At 39.9% G+C, this 19256-nt stretch overlaps 1 protein-coding gene across 9 annotated transcripts in view; it reads left to right on the top strand.

The window, feature by feature from the left end:
• Window positions 1-17918, top strand: part of HERC1 (HECT and RLD domain containing E3 ubiquitin protein ligase family member 1) — an 81233-nt gene extending 63315 nt beyond the window's left edge. For all 9 annotated transcript variants that reach the window (XM_057368671.1, XM_057368673.1, XM_057368666.1 and 6 more), the window contains exons 53-78: window positions 355-482; window positions 1074-1274; window positions 2096-2226; window positions 3284-3483; window positions 3966-4080; window positions 4627-4773; window positions 5283-5384; window positions 5524-5697; window positions 5999-6292; window positions 6972-7037; window positions 7191-7316; window positions 7766-7904; window positions 8385-8566; window positions 9151-9306; window positions 9797-9919; window positions 10493-10595; window positions 11257-11426; window positions 12186-12324; window positions 12576-12745; window positions 13121-13290; window positions 13463-13628; window positions 13895-13971; window positions 14371-14623; window positions 14855-15007; window positions 15958-16263; window positions 17254-17918. In XM_057368671.1, coding sequence (XP_057224654.1) covers window positions 355-482; window positions 1074-1274; window positions 2096-2226; window positions 3284-3483; window positions 3966-4080; window positions 4627-4773; window positions 5283-5384; window positions 5524-5697; window positions 5999-6292; window positions 6972-7037; window positions 7191-7316; window positions 7766-7904; window positions 8385-8566; window positions 9151-9306; window positions 9797-9919; window positions 10493-10595; window positions 11257-11426; window positions 12186-12324; window positions 12576-12745; window positions 13121-13290; window positions 13463-13628; window positions 13895-13971; window positions 14371-14623; window positions 14855-15007; window positions 15958-16263; window positions 17254-17439 — 4177 coding nt within the window. In that variant the 3' untranslated portion in view covers window positions 17440-17918. The remainder of the gene's footprint in view (window positions 1-354; window positions 483-1073; window positions 1275-2095; window positions 2227-3283; window positions 3484-3965; window positions 4081-4626; window positions 4774-5282; window positions 5385-5523; window positions 5698-5998; window positions 6293-6971; window positions 7038-7190; window positions 7317-7765; window positions 7905-8384; window positions 8567-9150; window positions 9307-9796; window positions 9920-10492; window positions 10596-11256; window positions 11427-12185; window positions 12325-12575; window positions 12746-13120; window positions 13291-13462; window positions 13629-13894; window positions 13972-14370; window positions 14624-14854; window positions 15008-15957; window positions 16264-17253) is intronic.
• Window positions 17919-19256: the final 1338 nt, after the last annotated feature.

Raw genomic sequence — 19256 nt, 5'->3', positions numbered from 1 at the left:
AATTGATAGCAAGATGTGCTTCTTTAATTTCTTGTCCAAGCTAGTGTTTCACTTCATAACTTCCCMGAAAACTCTGCCTTCGCTGAAGATCTTAAATTTGAGCAATAATTAGGTAAAGGTAAAGAGTTTCCATTTGAAACCTAACTTGAAATTCACTGGAAATAACTAGTATCACATTCTGTAATTTGAAGTAGTTTTAGAGGTAATATAGTACTATGAGCAAAAAAAGGTATTATGTAAATCTCCAGTGATGGCACATCTCCAGGTTCCAGCTCAAATACTTTATGAGTTCTGTGTTTTCCTGTGTGATTAAAGGAAATACCCTCTTAATTTCATTACTTTATTCTATTACAGAGAAGGTGATTCTGAGGAAAGTCTGGGGTCACCCAGTGACCTTAGTTTATCTCTTGTTTGTTGGAGCATCAGTGGCAAGTACCTGGCTGGAGCTACAGAAAAGATGGTGAACATYTGGCAAGTCAATGGTAGGTTCTTAACTCCCTGTGGGCTCTTCGTGGTGCAGTGTATTCCTGGGGGAGCTGCTCAGTCACTGCCTGTGTGCTTACCCAGTGTTTGTCTGCCCAGTTTAAATGCCTGCCATCTCCTACAGTGAATTGGGAGCCTGTTCAGTCAGAGAAAGGCATTAACCCCAAATGAACGTGGGATTTACATCTTTGAGAAGAAGACTTTYAATCCCTGTCATTTGTRATCTTGGAAGCTTTRTTCTGTTGCTTTGCACTTAGGAAAATCACCAGTTACCCTGCCCATGGTAATGGATAGTCCCCAGGAGAAGTGTGAATTTATTGAGTGCTGAAGCATTCAGCTTCCTTTCTTAACAAAACTGTAACTTGAATGATAATTGAGATTTGTTACCTGGATTTTGTGTCTGCATGGATTAGTGAATCATTGCTTTGTATTCTTGTAACTTAGAGGAATTTTTAGTATGTCCTAGCTCTAAATAAGGTCTCTAAGAGAAAAAAAAATCTCTAAGATTTTTTCTTTTCCYATGGAAAGTATTATTGTTTTCTTTTCTTTATGAAGATGAAATAGTATTAAAAGACATTTTGGTCTCCTAGGAGGAAAAGGCTTATTAGATCTTCAGCCTCACTGGGTATCTGCTCTAGCCTGGCCAGAGGAAGGGCCAGCTGCAGCATGGACAGGAGATGCTCCTGAATTATTGTTAATTGGGCGCATGGATGGATCTCTGGCTCTTATTGAAGTGGTRGATATTTCAGCCATGCATCGGCTGGAACTGGAACACTGCTACAGGAAAGATGGTAAGAGACTGGATCAGTGTTTGAAATCAAAATTGTGAACACCTTTTTATWAAGCAAGTATATAGTCTTTTTGCACTGTTGTTTGTGGGATGTACCTTCTGGTTCATGGAAAGACAAAAGTCTGTGACATCTCCACCTGCACCCTGATTCCTCCCACAGCAGAGGCAAACAGTTTGTAGCAGCCTGGTCAAATCCTGCCGTTCCTTGCCATTGTGGACAATCAGTAGAGATCCTGCGCAGTGTCTGCTTTGTCTACCCACAGCATATAATCAGTATCATTTGCATTCCTGAATGATCGCATTTTTCCTTTATAGTTCCAGTCTCACAGGACATCAAGTAGCACATCTTTGGTGGCATGATTGTGGGGTTTTGCATATTGCGTCTTCATGAAGTTTACAGGGTTTTGTTTTTTTGGCAGAATCAAGTGAAGCAGTATCTACTTGTTAAGAAAAGCAAGTTGTTTTCAGTGCTTTTTTTAGGAGCATCCCTATCTCAGATACTTGTATAGGATTCAGTCTACCTTTTGTTTTTTTTTTTCTGCCCTGGTATAGAGTTCTTTTCATTATGCCAGGAATATAGATTCAGTTATTTTAATAAAAAGAAAAATGAGAAAACAAGTACAAAATAATCAGTTTCAGATACTCAGTTTTACCTTTACCGTATAAATTCAATAATTTTTTCAGACCAAAAGTATGTTGAGTGACCTTAGTGGTGGGGAACATATGTACTTCATAGTTTAGACAACTGCACTGCAAAAACCTCTTTGGCAGGAGTGAAGTTCAGTTTAGTTTAATGAATGTTTGTGTTGTCTGTTCACGTAGTGTCTGTCACGTGCCTGGCCTGGTTCAGTGAGGACAGACCATTTGCTGTTGGCTATTCAGATGGAAAATTGCTCATAGGAACAAAGGAGCCAACTGAGAAAGGAGGAGTCGTTCTCATCGATGCACATAAGGTAGAGCTAGTCTGTGTAAAACCAGTGTAGGATTTTTGAAGGTGAAATTTGTTTAAGCTGTTCTTTCTGTTTGAAAGCTATTTATTAAGACAAGTGCCGTTTAAAAGCTCACACCTATTTCTGATACGCATATTAACTTGATGTATTTTAGATGTTATTTAATGTATTTTAAAGAAATAGTCTACCAAATGTAAAAAAAAGGAAAGATAAATTTGATAACCTATTTTGCTATCAGAGAYTGAAGTGTATGTACATACAGTGACAGGAGTGAATTAATCACACAGTTGTGCATGACTGGATTTAAAAGATTATTTGTTTTAATTGGTAAAAGTGCTCATAATAATTTGTAATTTTGGTCATGTCACATGATCAAAAATTTTGTTTGGTCTTKTGCAGAGGAAAAGGTGTTTTTGTAAATATGCAGTTGCAAAGGTTTAGAACCTTTGCTTGGCCAGTACGTAGTGAAGAATAGTTCATAGTCCGTGAATTATTTGTTAGGCTGAGAGTTCCTCAAATGTAGGGTGTAGTGAGAGCATCATCAGTGTTTCTGTGAGCTGCTCTGGATGTGTGAAGCGGGGCAGTCCCAGAAGGGAGCACACTGTGGTCATGTGTCTGTGCTTGCCTTCTTGCTGTGGGCTGTTTCCTRCCTCAGACTCTAAGCTACATCTGGCCCATTGCCTAAAATGTTCCTGAACCATGTACCATGACAGTAATTTGTACTACAGTTTCATAATATAAGAAAAAAAAAATGAAACCTTGTCTGCTTCATTGGGGAAGAATAATCAAGAAAGGYTTGCAGTGGAAAGAAAATACCTTTTTCTGTGCTTTCCATTTAGTTTCTTTCAGCAAACTTTGTAAAGTCTTTTCAATTTGATAGTTCTGAAAAATATTGTTATGATTTCATAATTGCAGCTCTTACTGTCTCTGTAATGATTTGTTTGAGAATAAAATATTTATGCAATTAGTAATGAAAAGTTACGTTAGCTCTTGAGCATTAAATTTCCTTCTCCTTACTGTGTTACTTCATATCAACTTTTCATTGTTTTAAATCCAATAGGATATGGTTGTCAGTATGAAGTGGGATCCAACTGGTAAGATTCTCCTGACCTGTGCCAAAGAGGAAACTGTGAAGCTCTGGGGCTGTCTGGGGGGATGCTGGAGGCGCCTGCATTCCCTGTCCCACCCGGCTCTGGTGAATGGCATTGCCTGGTGTGCTCTGCCAGGGAAAGAGCCCAAGGCCCAGCTTTTGTTRGCTACGTAAGTCACTGCTTTGTTGTTGTTTCTGTAGGATTTTTGCAGGTCTTTTCTACCAGCCTGTAGTTTTCAGAGCAAAGAAAGGGTTGGATTTTTTTACATAACATTCTTTCCATTAGTTAGTAGCCAGGAAATTTGTGAGGCTTCAGAATTCTGATGAAAAGAGTGACCCTGGTTATGTTACCAGTTGTTTTCTCCATGACCTGTGGGTGCTGGTCCTAGTAGAAATTCTTTTGCTTCATCCAAATATTTTTTTCTGAGAATATATTGTTAGTAGAAATGGAAAAACTACAGGGTGTGAGGAATAGGAAGAATATGCATTTACCCATTGGAAACAGGCCTTCCTACTTTAGGTTGATYRATGCAATATAGTTTTATAGGAAGGYRGTGAAGACTGCTGATACTGKAAGTTAATACCAGACCACTGATAYTTTGTTAGTTAATATCTTTATTTTRCTTTCCTCATTTCTCCTGCCTTGCYTTAGGGGATGCCACAATGGYTTGGTGTGTGTCTGGACTGTTCCCCAGGACATTGTCATCACATTGCAGTCCAGCTCAGCTTGCTCAGAAGGATGGTGGGAGCAGGAAACAAGTGCCAAGGTAAAAGAAGGRAACYTGRTGTGTGAGAAATTCTCYTTGCTCRTTGTGAAGMTGAGTGAGGAGAAGAATGTGTGCGMRTAACTTGAATCTCAACGTTTCCTGTTTGAGAAGAAGTTTACTAAAAAAAGTTTACATTGCATTTGTATATTCATAGGCATTTTCAGAACCGTAAATGAAAAGCTTTAGTTGGCCAAAGATTATATTTTTATGCGTTTTCAACTTTAAAAGTTGAACTGTTTTCCTAAAATTCAGTAAGAGTTCAAAGTTTTGTAGATMAAGAGTTAAGATGAATTTCACTTAGATAAATTGTAATGTAGTCTTTAATGTTAATGGCATTTTGTACGGGGAGCAAAACTGACAATGTGATCAAGGAATCTTGATCATAAAAATAGTGTCATAGGACTGGAGGTTTTTAAATTATTTAGTGGAACTTAACCTCATCTCTGGATGAGGATGAGCAGTACTTATTGCTGCATAGAGACTCAGTCATGCTACTCCATTTCCTGAAAGTAATCCAGTGTTCCATAACTGTGCAACTGTTCACAGGATGGGTACAGGAAAGCGGTGGAAGTGAAGTGTGTGTTCCAGCTGAGAGGACACATCACTCCTGTCAGGACTGTTGCCTTCAGTCCTGATGGGYTGGCATTGGTGTCTGGGGGACTTGGTGGCCTCATGAATATCTGGTCTTTACGGGTAAGATCATCTTTGGAGTGGCTTGATTCTTGTATGTAGTCAGAGCATCTGAAATGGTGAAGGTACCCTTGACCAGCTTTCACCCTCCCACATGTGTTAGACACATTAGAGAAACCCTGGTATAAGATAATGTTCTAATATTGTAAATAATAAAGTATCAATTGAAATTGTACTTAACATTGAAGTGCTTTATGTTTCTGGTTCGGTACTGATTGATTCATGTTAATTAGGCTTTGCAGAAGCAGCCACTTTCTTTATAGTTAGGAGCAATATTCTTTTACGTTGGAGACTTTTTATAAAGTCAGATAATTTAGATTATTAAGCACTTCTAAATCTTTAGTTATATTATCTCCTTAATATAAAAATGGGCGTTTCTGCTTTTAAATTAAGCAATTCAGTTTTTAACTAGTTATTGAAAGCTTTTAGGACCACCATCCCTTAGGAATGTGTAACACACTTAAACAGAACTGTAGCTGTCTGCACCTGACTCAAATCCCTTCTCTCCTTAGGATGGCTCGGTGTTGCAGAGTGTTGTGATAGGGTCTGGAGCTATCCAGACTGCAGTGTGGATCCCTGAGGTTGGAGTAGCTGCCTGCTCTAACAGATCAAAGGTGAGACAGAAGTGTTTGAACCTGTTTGTTTTCTGGCCCCTATGGAAACCAAGATGGTTGGTGATAAATCAACACAACTGGATGGTCCTGTTTTGTGAATTTTGAATTTCTAATGTGTCATGTGACTGCTGTTAAACAGGATGTGTTGGTGGTGAACTGCACCTCAGAGTGGATCTCTTCCAATCACGTCCTGGCAACGTGTAGGACTGCCCTGAAGCAGCAGGGAGTGCTGGGGTTGAACATGGCTCCGTGCATGCGAGCGTTCCTGGAGCGCCTGCCCATCATGCTGCAGGAGCAGTATGCCTATGAAAAGGTAACAGCTAAAGCACATGTTTAACAGTCATGTTGGACATGAGGTCTCTGGATCTCAGCTGGTTTCAGCCTTTCATCAGAGAACGCAGAAAACTTTCCTACATTCTAGTTGCAAATATCTTTCAGTATTCTCAAAGCTAGAAGTTCCCTAATTTGAAAATATTTAAAATATTAGAAAATCTTTGATTAAGCATGGAGGAAAGTATTGCTCCACAGGACTAGCTTTGAAGGACTTGTATTTTAAATTGATCGATGTGTGTTTCTAATTCTGCTGTTCCTTTTCTTTCTGTGCTGCCCTCCAGCCCCACGTGGTGTGTGGGGACCAGCTGGTTCACAGCCCCTACATGCAGTGCTTGGCATCCCTGGCCGTGGGGCTGCACCTGGACCAGCTGCTCTGCAACCCCCCCGTGCCCCCTCACCACCAGAGCTGCCTGCCCGACCCCTCGGCCTGGAACCCCACCGAATGGGCCTGGCTCGAGTGCTTCTCYACCACCATAAAAGCTGCTGAAGCCCTGGCCAAGGGAGCTCAGTTCCCAGAGTCCTTCACTGTCCCAGACCTGGAGCCTGTTCCAGAGGATGAGCTTACTCTCCTGATGGTAAAATTTGATGTATTGTCTTTGTTGCTGAGCACACTGAGTGGTATGATGCTGTTAACACCTCTGAACTGTAAAGATTTATATTTAGTAGCATAAGCCCCAGCATTAAGTGTAAGTTTATTTTTTAATTAACTGGCTAGACTATACAGTTAAGATTGTTCTGTGTGTGTGCAGTGAGTGCAAGTCAGTTGCATATTAAAAAATAACCCAAAATTGTGATAGTAATTTTCATATGTGATAGAAGCTAGAAAYGTAGAGTTTTGTAATGCTATTTTAAGAGTAACATTTTGTCACATTCCTACACCAAATTATTTTGCTGGTGTCAGTTTTCTTTATGAGTTGTTATGATATGTAAACCAAAACAGAAATTKTTGATTAAGAATTGTTTATAAGCAAGCTTTTATAACATATTAAGCCAGTGTTTGTAATTGAAACTTCAAAAAGCCCTAAGCACCAGTAAATAGGAAAAGATTACTTCATCATGAATTTTGTTTTGCTTTCTTYGATTTGAATTGCAAGTCATGGATAACAGATTCATTGCTAGTCTCTGCACRTTTGTTCTTGTTGCTAAATTGTTTAGAATAATATGAATATTGTTGCTAGAAAAATATGTATTATACAACAGACAAATAATGTGCTTTTTGAGCTGAATGTGGTAACTGTGGCTTTTGGTGTGTAGGATAACAGTAAATGGATCAATGGCATGGATGAACAGATCATGTCTTGGGCAACATCAAGGCCAGAGGTTAGTAAAATTGATGGGTTGGAGGGTTTGGGGTGTTTTAGAGGGTTGATTGGTTGGTTGGTTTTTTGTTTTTTTTTTTTTTTTTTTTTTTTTTGCAACGTTGCAGCTGTTGAAAGTACTCTTGTTTTAAAGCCCTTTCCTGCTCTTTCCTAGGATTGGCACTTGGGAGGCAAATGTGATGTGTACCTGTGGGGAGCAGGAAGGCACGGGCAGCTGGCAGAGGCTGGCAGAAATGTCATGATCCCAGTAGCAGCACCTTCATTCTCCCAGGCTCAACAGGTGATTGCTTCAAGCCAGTCATGATTTCATCGTTTGCCATCTCTTATTTGTACAGCATATCAAAATCTCTCTCTGAATGTTTTTTCAACTTGTTTGAAATTACTCTAAGTATCCCAAAACATGGGTTTCACTAGAAAGGAAATYTTAAATTATTTGACAAATTCAACCAAGAAGCCACTGAAATCTGACAACACAGAATTATTTTATATGAGCATGATTTGAAAATACATGCACAGCTTTCACATAATATATGTGGCAGTTTAGCTTTCTGAGATACAGTGACTTGATATAATATTGTCTAGGTATAATTACAAAGGAAACAAACAGATACGATGTGACACAGAGTATTACAGCTTTGCTGYATTTAAAATACAGCAATGTATTTTAAATACATTTGAAAACATATTTTTTTGAAAATGTTGAAATTCCTTCATGTCTTTCTCACCTAGGTGGTTTGTGGTCAGAACTGTACTTTTGTCATTCAAGCCAATGGCACAGTTTTGGCTTGTGGTGAAGGGAGCTATGGGCGACTGGGACAAGGAAACTCTGATGATCTTCATGTTTTAACAGTCATTTCAGCACTGCAAGGTAAAACTGCTGGGTTTGAAAGGAATCCAGTGATAGAACCCCAATGAGCATTTGGGTAGTTAGTATAATTATTAGTGTTGATGTTTTTGCAGATTTGCTCATTAAAATATTGTAGTTTTTAATTAAAAATCTAAACAAATAAACAAGATCTTCCTATTTCCTTAAGGCTTTAAATAGCAGTTTGTTAAAATTCCTTAATTTTAAGAAGGCTTCAGGTAAAACTCTCTGCTCAAATTAAGAACGTTAAATTCCAAAACTACTYAATGGCAGGACAGAAGCCTAAATTCTACATGAGAAAATGAATGAGAAAATGAAGGTTTTGTTCAAAATAAAAGTAAATCCATTGCTATAAAAGGAATCCTTATGGTTTGTTCCTTTCCCCATATTTAACTGRCTACCATGTGGCATTCTTGGATAAATGTATGTTAAGAGTCTATTACAAGTTACATTAAACTCTGTTTTCTCACTTGTCTTGAGCAGGWTTTGTGGTGACACAGCTGGTGACCTCCTGTGGCTCTGATGGCCATTCCATGGCTCTGACAGAAAGTGGGGAAGTGTTCAGCTGGGGAGATGGGGACTATGGCAAGCTGGGACACGGCAACAGCGACAGGCAGCGCAGGCCCCGGCAGATCGAGGCGCTGCAAGGAGAAGAAGTCGTGCAGGTTTCAAAATATTTTTATCTCCTTCAAGCTGCAGGCGTGGTAACCCAGTGCTGTGTAACCAAATGAAGACAGGCAGCTTCTTACCTCTCTTTCTGACCCCAAGGTTGTGGTTTCAGCTGAAGGATGTTAATGACACAGGGATGCTAACTGACAGCTGCTACTGGAGAGAACTGAAAATAGAGCATGGAAGAAAGGGGTGATTTAGMGATGATCAAAATGCAGACAGGATTTGTGAGCTTCCCTTTGTCAGGTGACTTTGAGCTGGTCACCAAAACCTCCTCCTAAGTATTAACAATGCACAGAACCGTAGTGGGTTTGACTGGAGGTTCTTTATAAAAGATTAGATAATCACACAGCAAATACTTCATGCAAATAGCCTCTGCTTCCCCTCTATAACATTACCATTGAGAAGAATGAGATGAGTTGCTGGAAAAATCATTAATACTAAAATGTCTGTATTTTAGCTTTTYAAAAAAAAATAGCTTAGGGTTGAAAAAGGTGTCACATATGTACATGTAATAGTCAGTATAAACTTCCACCCAAATTGAAAATGTGTGTAAAAATAAAGCTTATTTTGCTTCCAGATGTCATGTGGCTTCAAACATTCAGCTGTGGTGACAGCAGATGGCAAACTTTTTACATTTGGAAATGGTGATTATGGTCGATTGGGACTTGGAAATACTTCCAATAAGAAACTTCCAGAAAGAGTGACGGCGCTGGAAGGTTACCAGATTGGCCAGGCATGGATTATCTAAAATTAGCAACGTATCTTTGTTTAAGGCTTATTTTTTTAACATATTTCAGTGTTCAGCTGTTTTTTAACCCTGGCTTTTATTTTGATTATGATGGCAGAATTTGACTATGCATGATTTTTTAAATAATTATTTTCCTGACTCTCTTGATCCTCTTTCTTCAAAACTGCCCATGTTTTTAACATCAAGATTTAGGCATTTTTAAGCATGAATTAATGAGCTTTTGTATTTTTAAACAGAGAGCATGTGTGGCATAATATTATCCTTTTGGCTCTATGAGTTGGGAGGAAGCAAATATTGAAAAAGTACTACTATGGTCCTAAGTGCCTTTAAGACACTCTAATAAGCAATGAAAATTTTAGTGGCTTTACAGAGATGCATCATTCTTAAAACACARCTTCTCTTCTTAAAAGTAGTTGGTTTGTTTGAGTTAGTGAGTCAGCAGAAGCAGTGGTAATAATATTATTTTTCTGTGCAGGTGGCCTGTGGCCTCAATCACACTGTGGCTGTGTCAACAGATGGCTCAATGGTTTGGGCTTTTGGAGATGGAGACTAYGGTAAACTTGGTTTGGGAAACTCCACTGCCAAGTCCTCACCACAGGTTAGAATTCCAGGGGAGATTATTCTTTGCATAAACTTTCAGGGCTGCTAAAGGTGTTTCATACTGTTCAGAGTGAGATTTCCAGAAATTTTTAATTGCATGTTGTTGCTATGCAATCTGTCACAAATAATTCTGATGGCACATTATGCTGAGCCTGAYACTCTAAAGAATTTCATGTAAGTCATGATGACTGTATCTCAGTAGCAGTGCAAATAGTGAAAATCTGAAAAGTTTATCTTAGAGAAGAGAGATTTCTTCTTTTGGAAACTGGGAAGAAGGTTGTTTACACACTCAGCTACTTCTTCCCGTGCCACTCCCTGTCACTCCCAGAAAAAAAAAMAAARCTATTTTGAATCATTTTRCATAGAAAAAGGTGTTAATTCCATTGAAAAAACCATGTGTTTCTGTTTCCTGCATTAATTTCCAAGTGTTAATTAGAATAATCCTACAATGTATACACTGGTTGGTGGGAATAAAAAATTTCTTCTTTGGAAGCAGGATTAAATTCATGTTTGCTTTCTGTTTATATCCTTGTAATACTATAGCTGGTTTTCCTTTCACTTTACCCCTTAGAAAGTGGATATTCTTTGTGGAATTGGAATTAAAAAAGTTGCCTGTGGAACTCAATTCTCTGTTGCACTGACAAAAGATGGTCATGTGTATACTTTTGGCCAAGGTAAGAGAAACTGCTCTYTGGACACTTCCATCTATAGGCCTGTGTATATTGCAAGTGAAAAGGGAGAATATCAAGACATATTTCTAAGAGTGGCCTAATGYTACCTTTAGAAACATGCTGACCTAATTAAATTTTTAAACTTAAACGATTTAATTTTTACACCTAAAATCCAGATTTGTAGCTCGCTCTAATTTGMTCTCAGAACAACTTTTCATTTGAAGAGGATTTTCCTAAAACTKCATTGAATTTCACATATCTAAAAAYGTTGGGTTACTTCMAAGTTTACRTTGTCTAATTAAGCACATACCTCAACATGATTTTKAAACATGGAGGAGAGTTTCCATGTGCACTGAATTAAACATGGGGAAATTTATCAAGTCAATTAATTCATGTTTGTTATAAAAGTGTGCATTTAGATCTAGAAGTCTTGGTTTAGTAGCATTTGATCTTGTGTCAGAAATTGAAATGACAGCTTTAGCAGCATAAATGGGCACTGGAGGAAGCCCTGGTTTGCAGGAAACATCCACACCATTCCCCCTCAATGGAACCTTGTGTCCCCGTTGCAGGACTGTATAAAGTTGCCCTCTGTCCCTGCCGTTGTTGTTTCTGTCAGTGAATTCCCCCAGTTCCCTGCCCACACAGACTCTGCTTGCCCTCGCAGATCGCCTGATCGGTTTGCCCGAGGGCCGCGCCCGCAACCACAACCGGCCCCAGCAGGTGCCAGTGCTGGCCGGGATCTTCATCGAGGACATCGCCGTGGGGGCCGAGCACACGCTGGCCCTGTCCTCCACGGGGGATGTGTACGCCTGGGGCAGCAACTCCGAGGGCCAGGTACGTCCTGTTCCTCTGCTCTGACCTCTGGGAGCCTCTGATGGTGCTTCGCACATGTGCTTGGTGTAGCTTCCTAAGCTTTTCTTTTCATTCTGCTCCTTCACCCGTCAGCATAATGATGTTTTGTGCAATTTCCATGATTTTCTTGTTTACTTCCTGTGCTCTTACATGATAGCAGTTTGGGAAGGCATTCAAAGCACGCTACCCAAATTACTCTAATCCAAACTTTCTTTAAAAATTGCACATTTTCTCCTAATTCTTGAGCTGTCCTCATTTTCTTCAACCTAAGAAAATTGTAGTTGATGTCAGTCAGAACTGTGAACTCTTTAGATGCTTTTCATAATGAAAATACAAATTAACCTTGTGAAAGGAGTGATTTTTTTAAAGTAGTACATGCTAGAACAAAAATGGTGTTTAAATAGCACAGAAGAGATGTAGGAGCTTTGTCGTCTGTGTATAGAGACTGCAATACAGATACCTTAGCAGCACAGATCAGTTCCTCAGTCTGGGAAAGAATTTTCAAGAAATCTCCAGCTGTTGTCAGGTTTCTTTGACAGGTGGAACTGCTGCTCCCATTGGGCACAGGTGCAGTATTTTGTAAAAAAACAAAAGGTGAAAATGCATATATACAGTAAATATTTGTAATCACAATATATGCTGTAAATAAATATGATTTTTTACCGTCTGCTGTGAATTTTCGCTTGGAGAGTTTTAGAAGRATCATCACAGTAGTGGATTGTTCTTTGTCCCCTCTGTCAGCTGGGACTGGGCCACACCAACCAYGTCAGAGAGCCAACGCTGGTGACGGTGCTGCAAGGGAAGAACGTGCGGCAGATCTCGGCCGGCCGCTGCCACAGCGCTGCCTGGACAGCTCCACCCGTCCCACCACGAGCTCCAGGTGAGCCACTGGCATGGTGTGTGGCCTTCTCTTTCAGTCTTGGTGTCTCCAGGGCTGTGAGTGCAACAAAAATTTCTAGACATTTGGGACAAAATTGGTTTTGTTTTGTATCCATGCTGGTTTTCAAATTATMTTATTCAGAAATTTGGCTTCTGWCGTGGTTTAACCCCAGTCAGCAGCTGAGCACTGTGAGGAAAATCAACTCCATCCCAGCYCTTTATCAAACAGTTACTGTTTCTCTTTCTTTGCAGGTGTTTCAGTGCCTTTGCAGCTTGGTTTACCTGATGCCATTCCACCCCAGTATGGGGCACTGAAAGAAGTGAGCATTCATACGGTGCGAGCAAGGCTGAGACTGCTGTACCATTTTTCTGACCTCATGTACTCTTCATGGAGATTACTTAACCTCAGTCCCAATAACCAGGTAAAATTCCATTGGAAAAAACTGGCTTGGCTGTGTTGTTATACTAGAGAGTTTCTGACCAGATCTAGATGGACCTTAGTAATAGGTTCTATAGCTTTTTGATATAAAAAATTTCAAAAGAAAAAATTAAAGATCTTTTAAAAGATTAAAGCAAACTTTATGAATGTATTGTTCTATATTTTCACTTATGCTATCACTGACGTGTCAGTGTTCTGGTTTCCAAAAGCTGACTAGCCTCAAAACTAAGATGAAAAGGTTTGCCCTGTTTCCTGGGAACATTGAAGTGCCAGTCATTGCTATGAAGGGTTTTACCCTGTAAAGAAGAGAATTCTATCCTTTACTGATATGTTTATTCTCATTCTTGCTTTATTGCAGAACAGTACATCTCATTACAATGCTGGAACGTGGGGAATAGTTCAGGGACAGCTGAGGCCCTTGCTGGCACCACGGGTGTACACGCTGCCCATGGTGCGCTCCATCGGCAAAACCATGGTGCAGGGCAAGAACTATGGGCCCCAGATCACTGTGAAAAGGATCTCAACCAGGTCAGTGCTGCTTCCACAGGCCTTGGCTTATACCTCACGACAATCCTGAGATTCATACATCTCCTTCCTTTCTGGCATTCTGAGCTCTCTCTGTACAGCTTTGTTGATCGAGTGACTCGGTAGCGTTTACGTGATTGTGAGTTCCATTTATGGCTGTGTCTTTTTTCCAAAGGGGTCGGAAGTGCAAGCCCATTTTTGTACAGATAGCAAGGCAAGTGGTGAAGCTGAATGCATCAGACCTTCGCCTGCCCTCCCGTGCCTGGAAAGTAAAACTGGTTGGAGAAGGAGCTGATGATGCAGGGGGAGTGTTTGATGACACCATTACAGAAATGTGCCAGGTATGTCTGTGGATATTTTGGAAACATGTAACAGGAATGCTGTCACAGGGAAAAGAACATTATAGTCTGACATAAATRCAGGTCTTGAAATGACTTAAAATCTTTTTACTCTGTTAGCTTTCTTTCAGGGTTTCATATTAATTTGTAAGGAGGAATCATCACTGTAGTGGAATATTCTGTCTTGAAGTGCTATAATATCTTAATAGTTCTGTCATAGGTTTGCTTTCCCTCTTTCTAAAGAGGTGTTTTTGTTGTTGATTTTTAAGGAGCTGGAAACTGGAATAGTAGACCTGCTTATTCCTTCCCCAAATGCTACAGCTGAAGTAGGCTACAATAGGGATAGGTAAGTTGTCCATGATTTGCTTTTATTGCAGATGGGTGAAAATCAGACTCTTCTGTTGACTGTTTTATATGAAGTGATGACACTTCGTGATTGTCTCCAGTGTATGTTTTGCTTCAGGTTGTGGTGTTACCTCAATGTGTAGGGAGGGCATGGTTTTAACATGGGATTGCTGATGGCAGAATCCTGAGTAACATCAAGATGCTGGTCTTGGTGCTCAGGAGTTTTGCCTCCCTCAGCCTCCAATGTTTCAACAGCTAAAGATAACAATAATCTTGTTTGGACAGCCCGTGCTGATAAATGCTGGCAGCYGCTGTGCTGTGCTTAGAAATGTTTTCTCTTTTACTTCAAACAAAGTAGCATAGAAATAATACTATTTTCACTGCTTTGTTGTCCTTTCAGGTTTCTCTTTAACCCTTCATCATGTTTAGATGAACATCTGATGCAGTTTAAGTTCTTGGGCATTCTCATGGGTGTAGCTATTCGTACGAAAAAGCCATTAGATCTTCATTTGGCTCCAATGGTCTGGAAGCAACTTTGTTGTATCCCACTCATCTTGGAGGATTTGGAGGAGGTAGATCTGCTCTATGTGCAGACCCTCAACAGCATTCTTCACATTGAAGACAGTGGGATTACTGAAGAAAATTTCCATGAGGTGAGATAACAAAGTCAGAGCTTTTAGATATATTCTGAAAGCAGTTACTTTATCAGATTGAGCTTCACATSAGTGTTTTTCAAATTTCAGTCTCCATTCTTGGAATAACAAGCAATTCATGTGCATTTAGAATAGTTTATGATCTTACTATATATAATTCTAGGTGACTATAGTAAAATGCTGTACTTGGATCACTGGAGTGACTTTTGCTTTTCCTGTTTTGCATAACAGATGATTCCTTTAGATTCTTTTGTTGGCCAAAGTGCTGATGGTAAAATGGTTCCCATAATCCCTGGAGGGAACAGTATCCCACTTACCTTTTCAAACAGGAAAGAGTATGTGGAGAGGGCAATTGAGTACAGACTCCATGAAATGGACCGCCAGGTAAGAATCTCGTGACCCAGCCTGTTGTTGGTGGSAACAGGGGCTGATTTGTGCCCATCCCCATTCCAGTTTATTCCCTGCTAAGAAAAGCTTGGCTTTCTGCATCTCCCCTGGGTCCGCATGGCTTTTCTTCCCCCACAAACTGTTGTGGCTTTTATGTTTAAATTCAGTCCTGTTTTTCCCAGTAATTGCTCAGTTGGCAGAAGAGCATTAGAAATCAGAGCTGGTCTTCCATTTGAGTAGCCCCACTTGTGAAAAACGCCTGCAATTTTGCATGCTGGGCACTGTAATGGGACATGTGAGCAACACACTGGCTAAAGTAAATCCTGTTGACAAACATTGGTTTAACTTGAAACTGTTTCTCTTTGTTATAACACAAAACCTGCAAATATTTCATGGTATGTTTTGGGAAATGCCTGTTAGCTATTTGCATAGTTTTGTGTATTTTGTCRTTTGTATCATGACCCTTGTGAAAGCAGTATTTTAATTACAAGATAAAGATGCATGTGTGTTATTATCTGCATTAGAAAGCAGCTTGTTGATCAGAGGTACCAAATCCCAAGTGTTGCAGAACAAGTACAGCATTCTCACTGRCAATACAACCATCCCAGCTGGAACAGAGCCTGTTCTGTATTTACACAGTTTCTTGGTTTAGCCATCATTATTTGTGCTGCCAACTTGCAATTTTTTTAAGTAGTTCTGTTTTGTATCAGAGCATGTTCTGTAATGTGCAGTTACAATTTGAAATATCTGTCATGTTCTCCAGGATTTTGGGAAACAATACAGCTCTTGCAGGGGCTGCGTRTGTGGGAGGCTGTGTTTGGCAGATGTTGGGAATTCTGTCTCTGYCATTTCTCAGCTGAGAAGTTACTTTTGTGTTTGGGTGGCCCAGGAGGTGGCAGAGATAAGAYAAATGCACTTCAAACGTCTTTCCCGTTTTTGGCCAATAGGTGGCTGCTGTCAGGGAAGGAATGTCCTGGATTGTTCCCGTTCCGTTGCTGTCCCTTCTGACTGCCAAGCAGTTGGAGCAAATGGTCTGTGGAATGCCAGAAATATCAGTTGAGGTTCTCAAGAAGGTTGTGCGATACAGAGAAGTTGATGAGCAGCATCAGCTGGTGCAGTGGTTCTGGCACACCCTGGAAGAGTTTTCAAACGAGGAGAGAGTCCTTTTCATGAGGTTTGTGTCGGGAAGATCTCGATTGCCAGCCAACACAGCTGATATCTCTCAGCGATTCCAAATAATGAAGGTTGATAGGGTAAGGCACTGGTTTTATTTGTACTATTATTATTATTATTATTATTATTATTATTATTATTATTATTATTATTATTATTATTATTATTATTATTGTTGTTGCTGTTGTTGCTGTTGTTGCTGTTGTTGCTGTTGTTGCTGTTGTTGCTGTTGTTATTATTATTTACTTATTATTATTATTATTGTTAATTCTTCTGAAGTATGGTGTGTGCTTTGGCAATAGGAGACAGTTTCCATAATTTACAGAAAAAGTATGGAATGGGATATAAAATTCAAACGTAAAAGGACATAGGCTGCATGAATTGTACCTTAATTAATTTGGTGCAGTTGGTGATTGGAGGTCAAGGCAAAGAAACCAGCCTTTGTCTGCTGTAACTGTTCCAATCTCTTCTTTCATTTGGTAATTTCTGTTCTGTTTTTAAGTTTTAATTTTCATAGAAGTGGCAACATATGACCACTAGTGAACTCTTAATGTCTTAAAACCACTGCAGTGGGTGTATTAGTTTACATACAGTTTGCATTCATTTGGAATTACTTTGTGCTTTTGTGCAGTGAAAGCACATTCTCTGTGAACAGCATGAAACAAAAAGTTGACAAAATCTCAGCTAGCAGTAGTTGGGCTGTCATCTTTGGTTAGGTCTCTCAGATTGCCTTATGTTGAGGCACACTATGGTATGTAATTTGAACATTGTTTGGTATCTTGCAGTGGGCTGCTAAACAACAGTGATCAACTTTTCAAAAGGTTGAATTTTGGCAGTGGGTTGAATTATTTACAGAGKAGGTGATACAGTAGTTTTGCATGTACCTAAGGATGAAACAAATGCTGTAAACAAGGGAGGCTGGTCAGCTTCTTAAAAGGAATGTAGAGATAGAGTGTGCAAATGATGGATGCTAGAGGCAAGGGAGGGAAGGAGCAATGAAATGTGGATATGTTGCATTTTTTCCTTCATTCACAACTTACCAGTGTCCCACCTTTTATCCATTTCCACAGCCTTACGACAGCTTGCCTACCTCACAGACTTGTTTCTTTCAACTGAGGCTCCCACCTTACTCCAGTCAACTAATCATGGCAGAGCGTTTGCGCTATGCAATCAATAATTGCAGGTCTATAGACATGGACAATTACATGCTCTCACGGAATGTGGACAATGCAGAGGGCTCAGACACAGATTATTAACATTCTGTGAACAAAATCATCTTCCTTTTACTACAAATAGTGCCCGAAGTCCAGTTCCTCATTGACATAATTTTACAGTAACCATAGATGTTTTAGGAGCATAAAACCAGATGTTAATAGATGGTGGCCACATTTTAGTTACTCTAAATGTAACAAAAAATTAGATGTTTTTATTTTTTTGTGATTGTAAAAAAGAAAAAAAAGGAAAAACAAAAAAGTATGATCGGTAAGTTTTTTCTCCTTTTTTGGTCACTTTTGATAAGTTTGCATGGAGACATTTTGGTGCATTTTTGTTGGGAATAGTACATTTGTAAGCCCTCCCAGTGAACATGAAGAGTTGTACATTGTGTATAATTGTTCATTAGCCAGGACAGTTTTACATGAATATTCACATATTTATTTTGTTTTAATTTGAATTGCCTGTGCAGGGTTCCTTATGCAGAGAAAAATAAAGTAAATTCAAGAATCGGTTGCTTGTATGCATTTGTGAACTGTGGTTGGTTTACTCAGCCTTCATACTTTCATATTTTGTCTCAGGAAATTACAGTCTTACAGTGTTTAGACAGGGGGTGGCATTTAAAGCACCTTAAAATGTTGATGCTGCTGGACTGTGCTGTGTAGCCCCGTGCTCTGTGTTCTGCTGGCCCTCAGGCTCTGCCTTGTTCAGCTGCACTGTTCTTCATTCCTCCTGCTGCAATACAAGTTTGTGTTGTGCTTGGTTCCTTCTTGCTTTTTGTTTAAACATTTTGCTCKCGGGAGTAGCTGTTGACAGTAACAGCATGCTGCCACTTTGATTCAGAAAACTTTAAATCCTTTGAGGAAAATAGTACTAATTTTTAATAGACACATTGATGGAGTTGATTCCTGCTCAGAGTATGAAAAAATCACAGTGGAAGTGACAGGGTATTAGTCGAGGTTGTGGATTTCATTCACATTCTTAGTTCTGGCTTTGGTCTCATTTTGTTGCAGTTGTAATTGTTATATCAGCATGGTTTGGCTTTCATTGTAATGTTCCCGTTTGGTTAGGACAGCAATGTAGTGCACAAAGAAAGCCCTGCTCTGTCTTAGGGAACTGCTGGACAATCGATAATTGCCCATTGTCTCTATAAAAGACATCATTGGTGTCAAGTTACAAATGTTGCTTGGTGTGCAGAGCAGGATTTACCTGGGTGGAGGAAAAAGGGAGAGTGTCCCCAGGTGAATCTGAGCTGCTCTGCCCCCGTTTTCTCCCACCCTCAGCTCCTTGGGAAGGTGCTGTGGGGACTGAGGGCTGGTAAAAATGTTCACTGGTGTCATCTCACYTGGGGCAAGACTGGTCCATCTGAGTCTGCAGTGTAGGGTAGAAATCCCTGTTGTTTTCTCTCATGTGTTTGTTGTATGTTAGCAAAGATTGATTGGGAAACTTCCTGGTTGTCCAAGACTGAGCTGCTATTGCTGCCAGTGCTCAAAGGGAGGGCTTGATAGGCAGGAAAAGTTTGCAAATCTGGGTTTTATCTGGTGAAGTTCTCTCAGTTAGGACTAGTTGTTGGCACCCGAAAAAGGCAAGAGGTTTTTAGCTGTGATCAAAGACCACACTGCAATGTGAAACATCTGGGGGGAATCAGCAGTTTGGGGGAAGGAGGGTCTCAGGGCTCTGAAATCCTGCAGACTTGGTTTCCTGCCTCACTTTTTATTAGGTGCCAAACTGGACTGAGATTTYGGTGTCCCATCACTGTGTTGTGGGGATGTATATTCACATCTTGGTCTAAATTTATAGGTGTAATAGGTAAAAAATACAGTATTTAAATAAATGGGGAAACTGCTGTATTAAATGCTGT

Source organism: Malurus melanocephalus, unplaced genomic scaffold (assembly GCF_030028575.1).
Source record: "Malurus melanocephalus ecotype Western Australia unplaced genomic scaffold, MMel_1.1 scaffold_96, whole genome shotgun sequence".
Lineage (NCBI taxonomy): Eukaryota > Metazoa > Chordata > Aves > Passeriformes > Maluridae > Malurus > Malurus melanocephalus.
The sequence above is the reverse complement of the archived record's forward strand: the minus strand, read 5'-3'. Positions and strand labels throughout refer to the sequence as shown.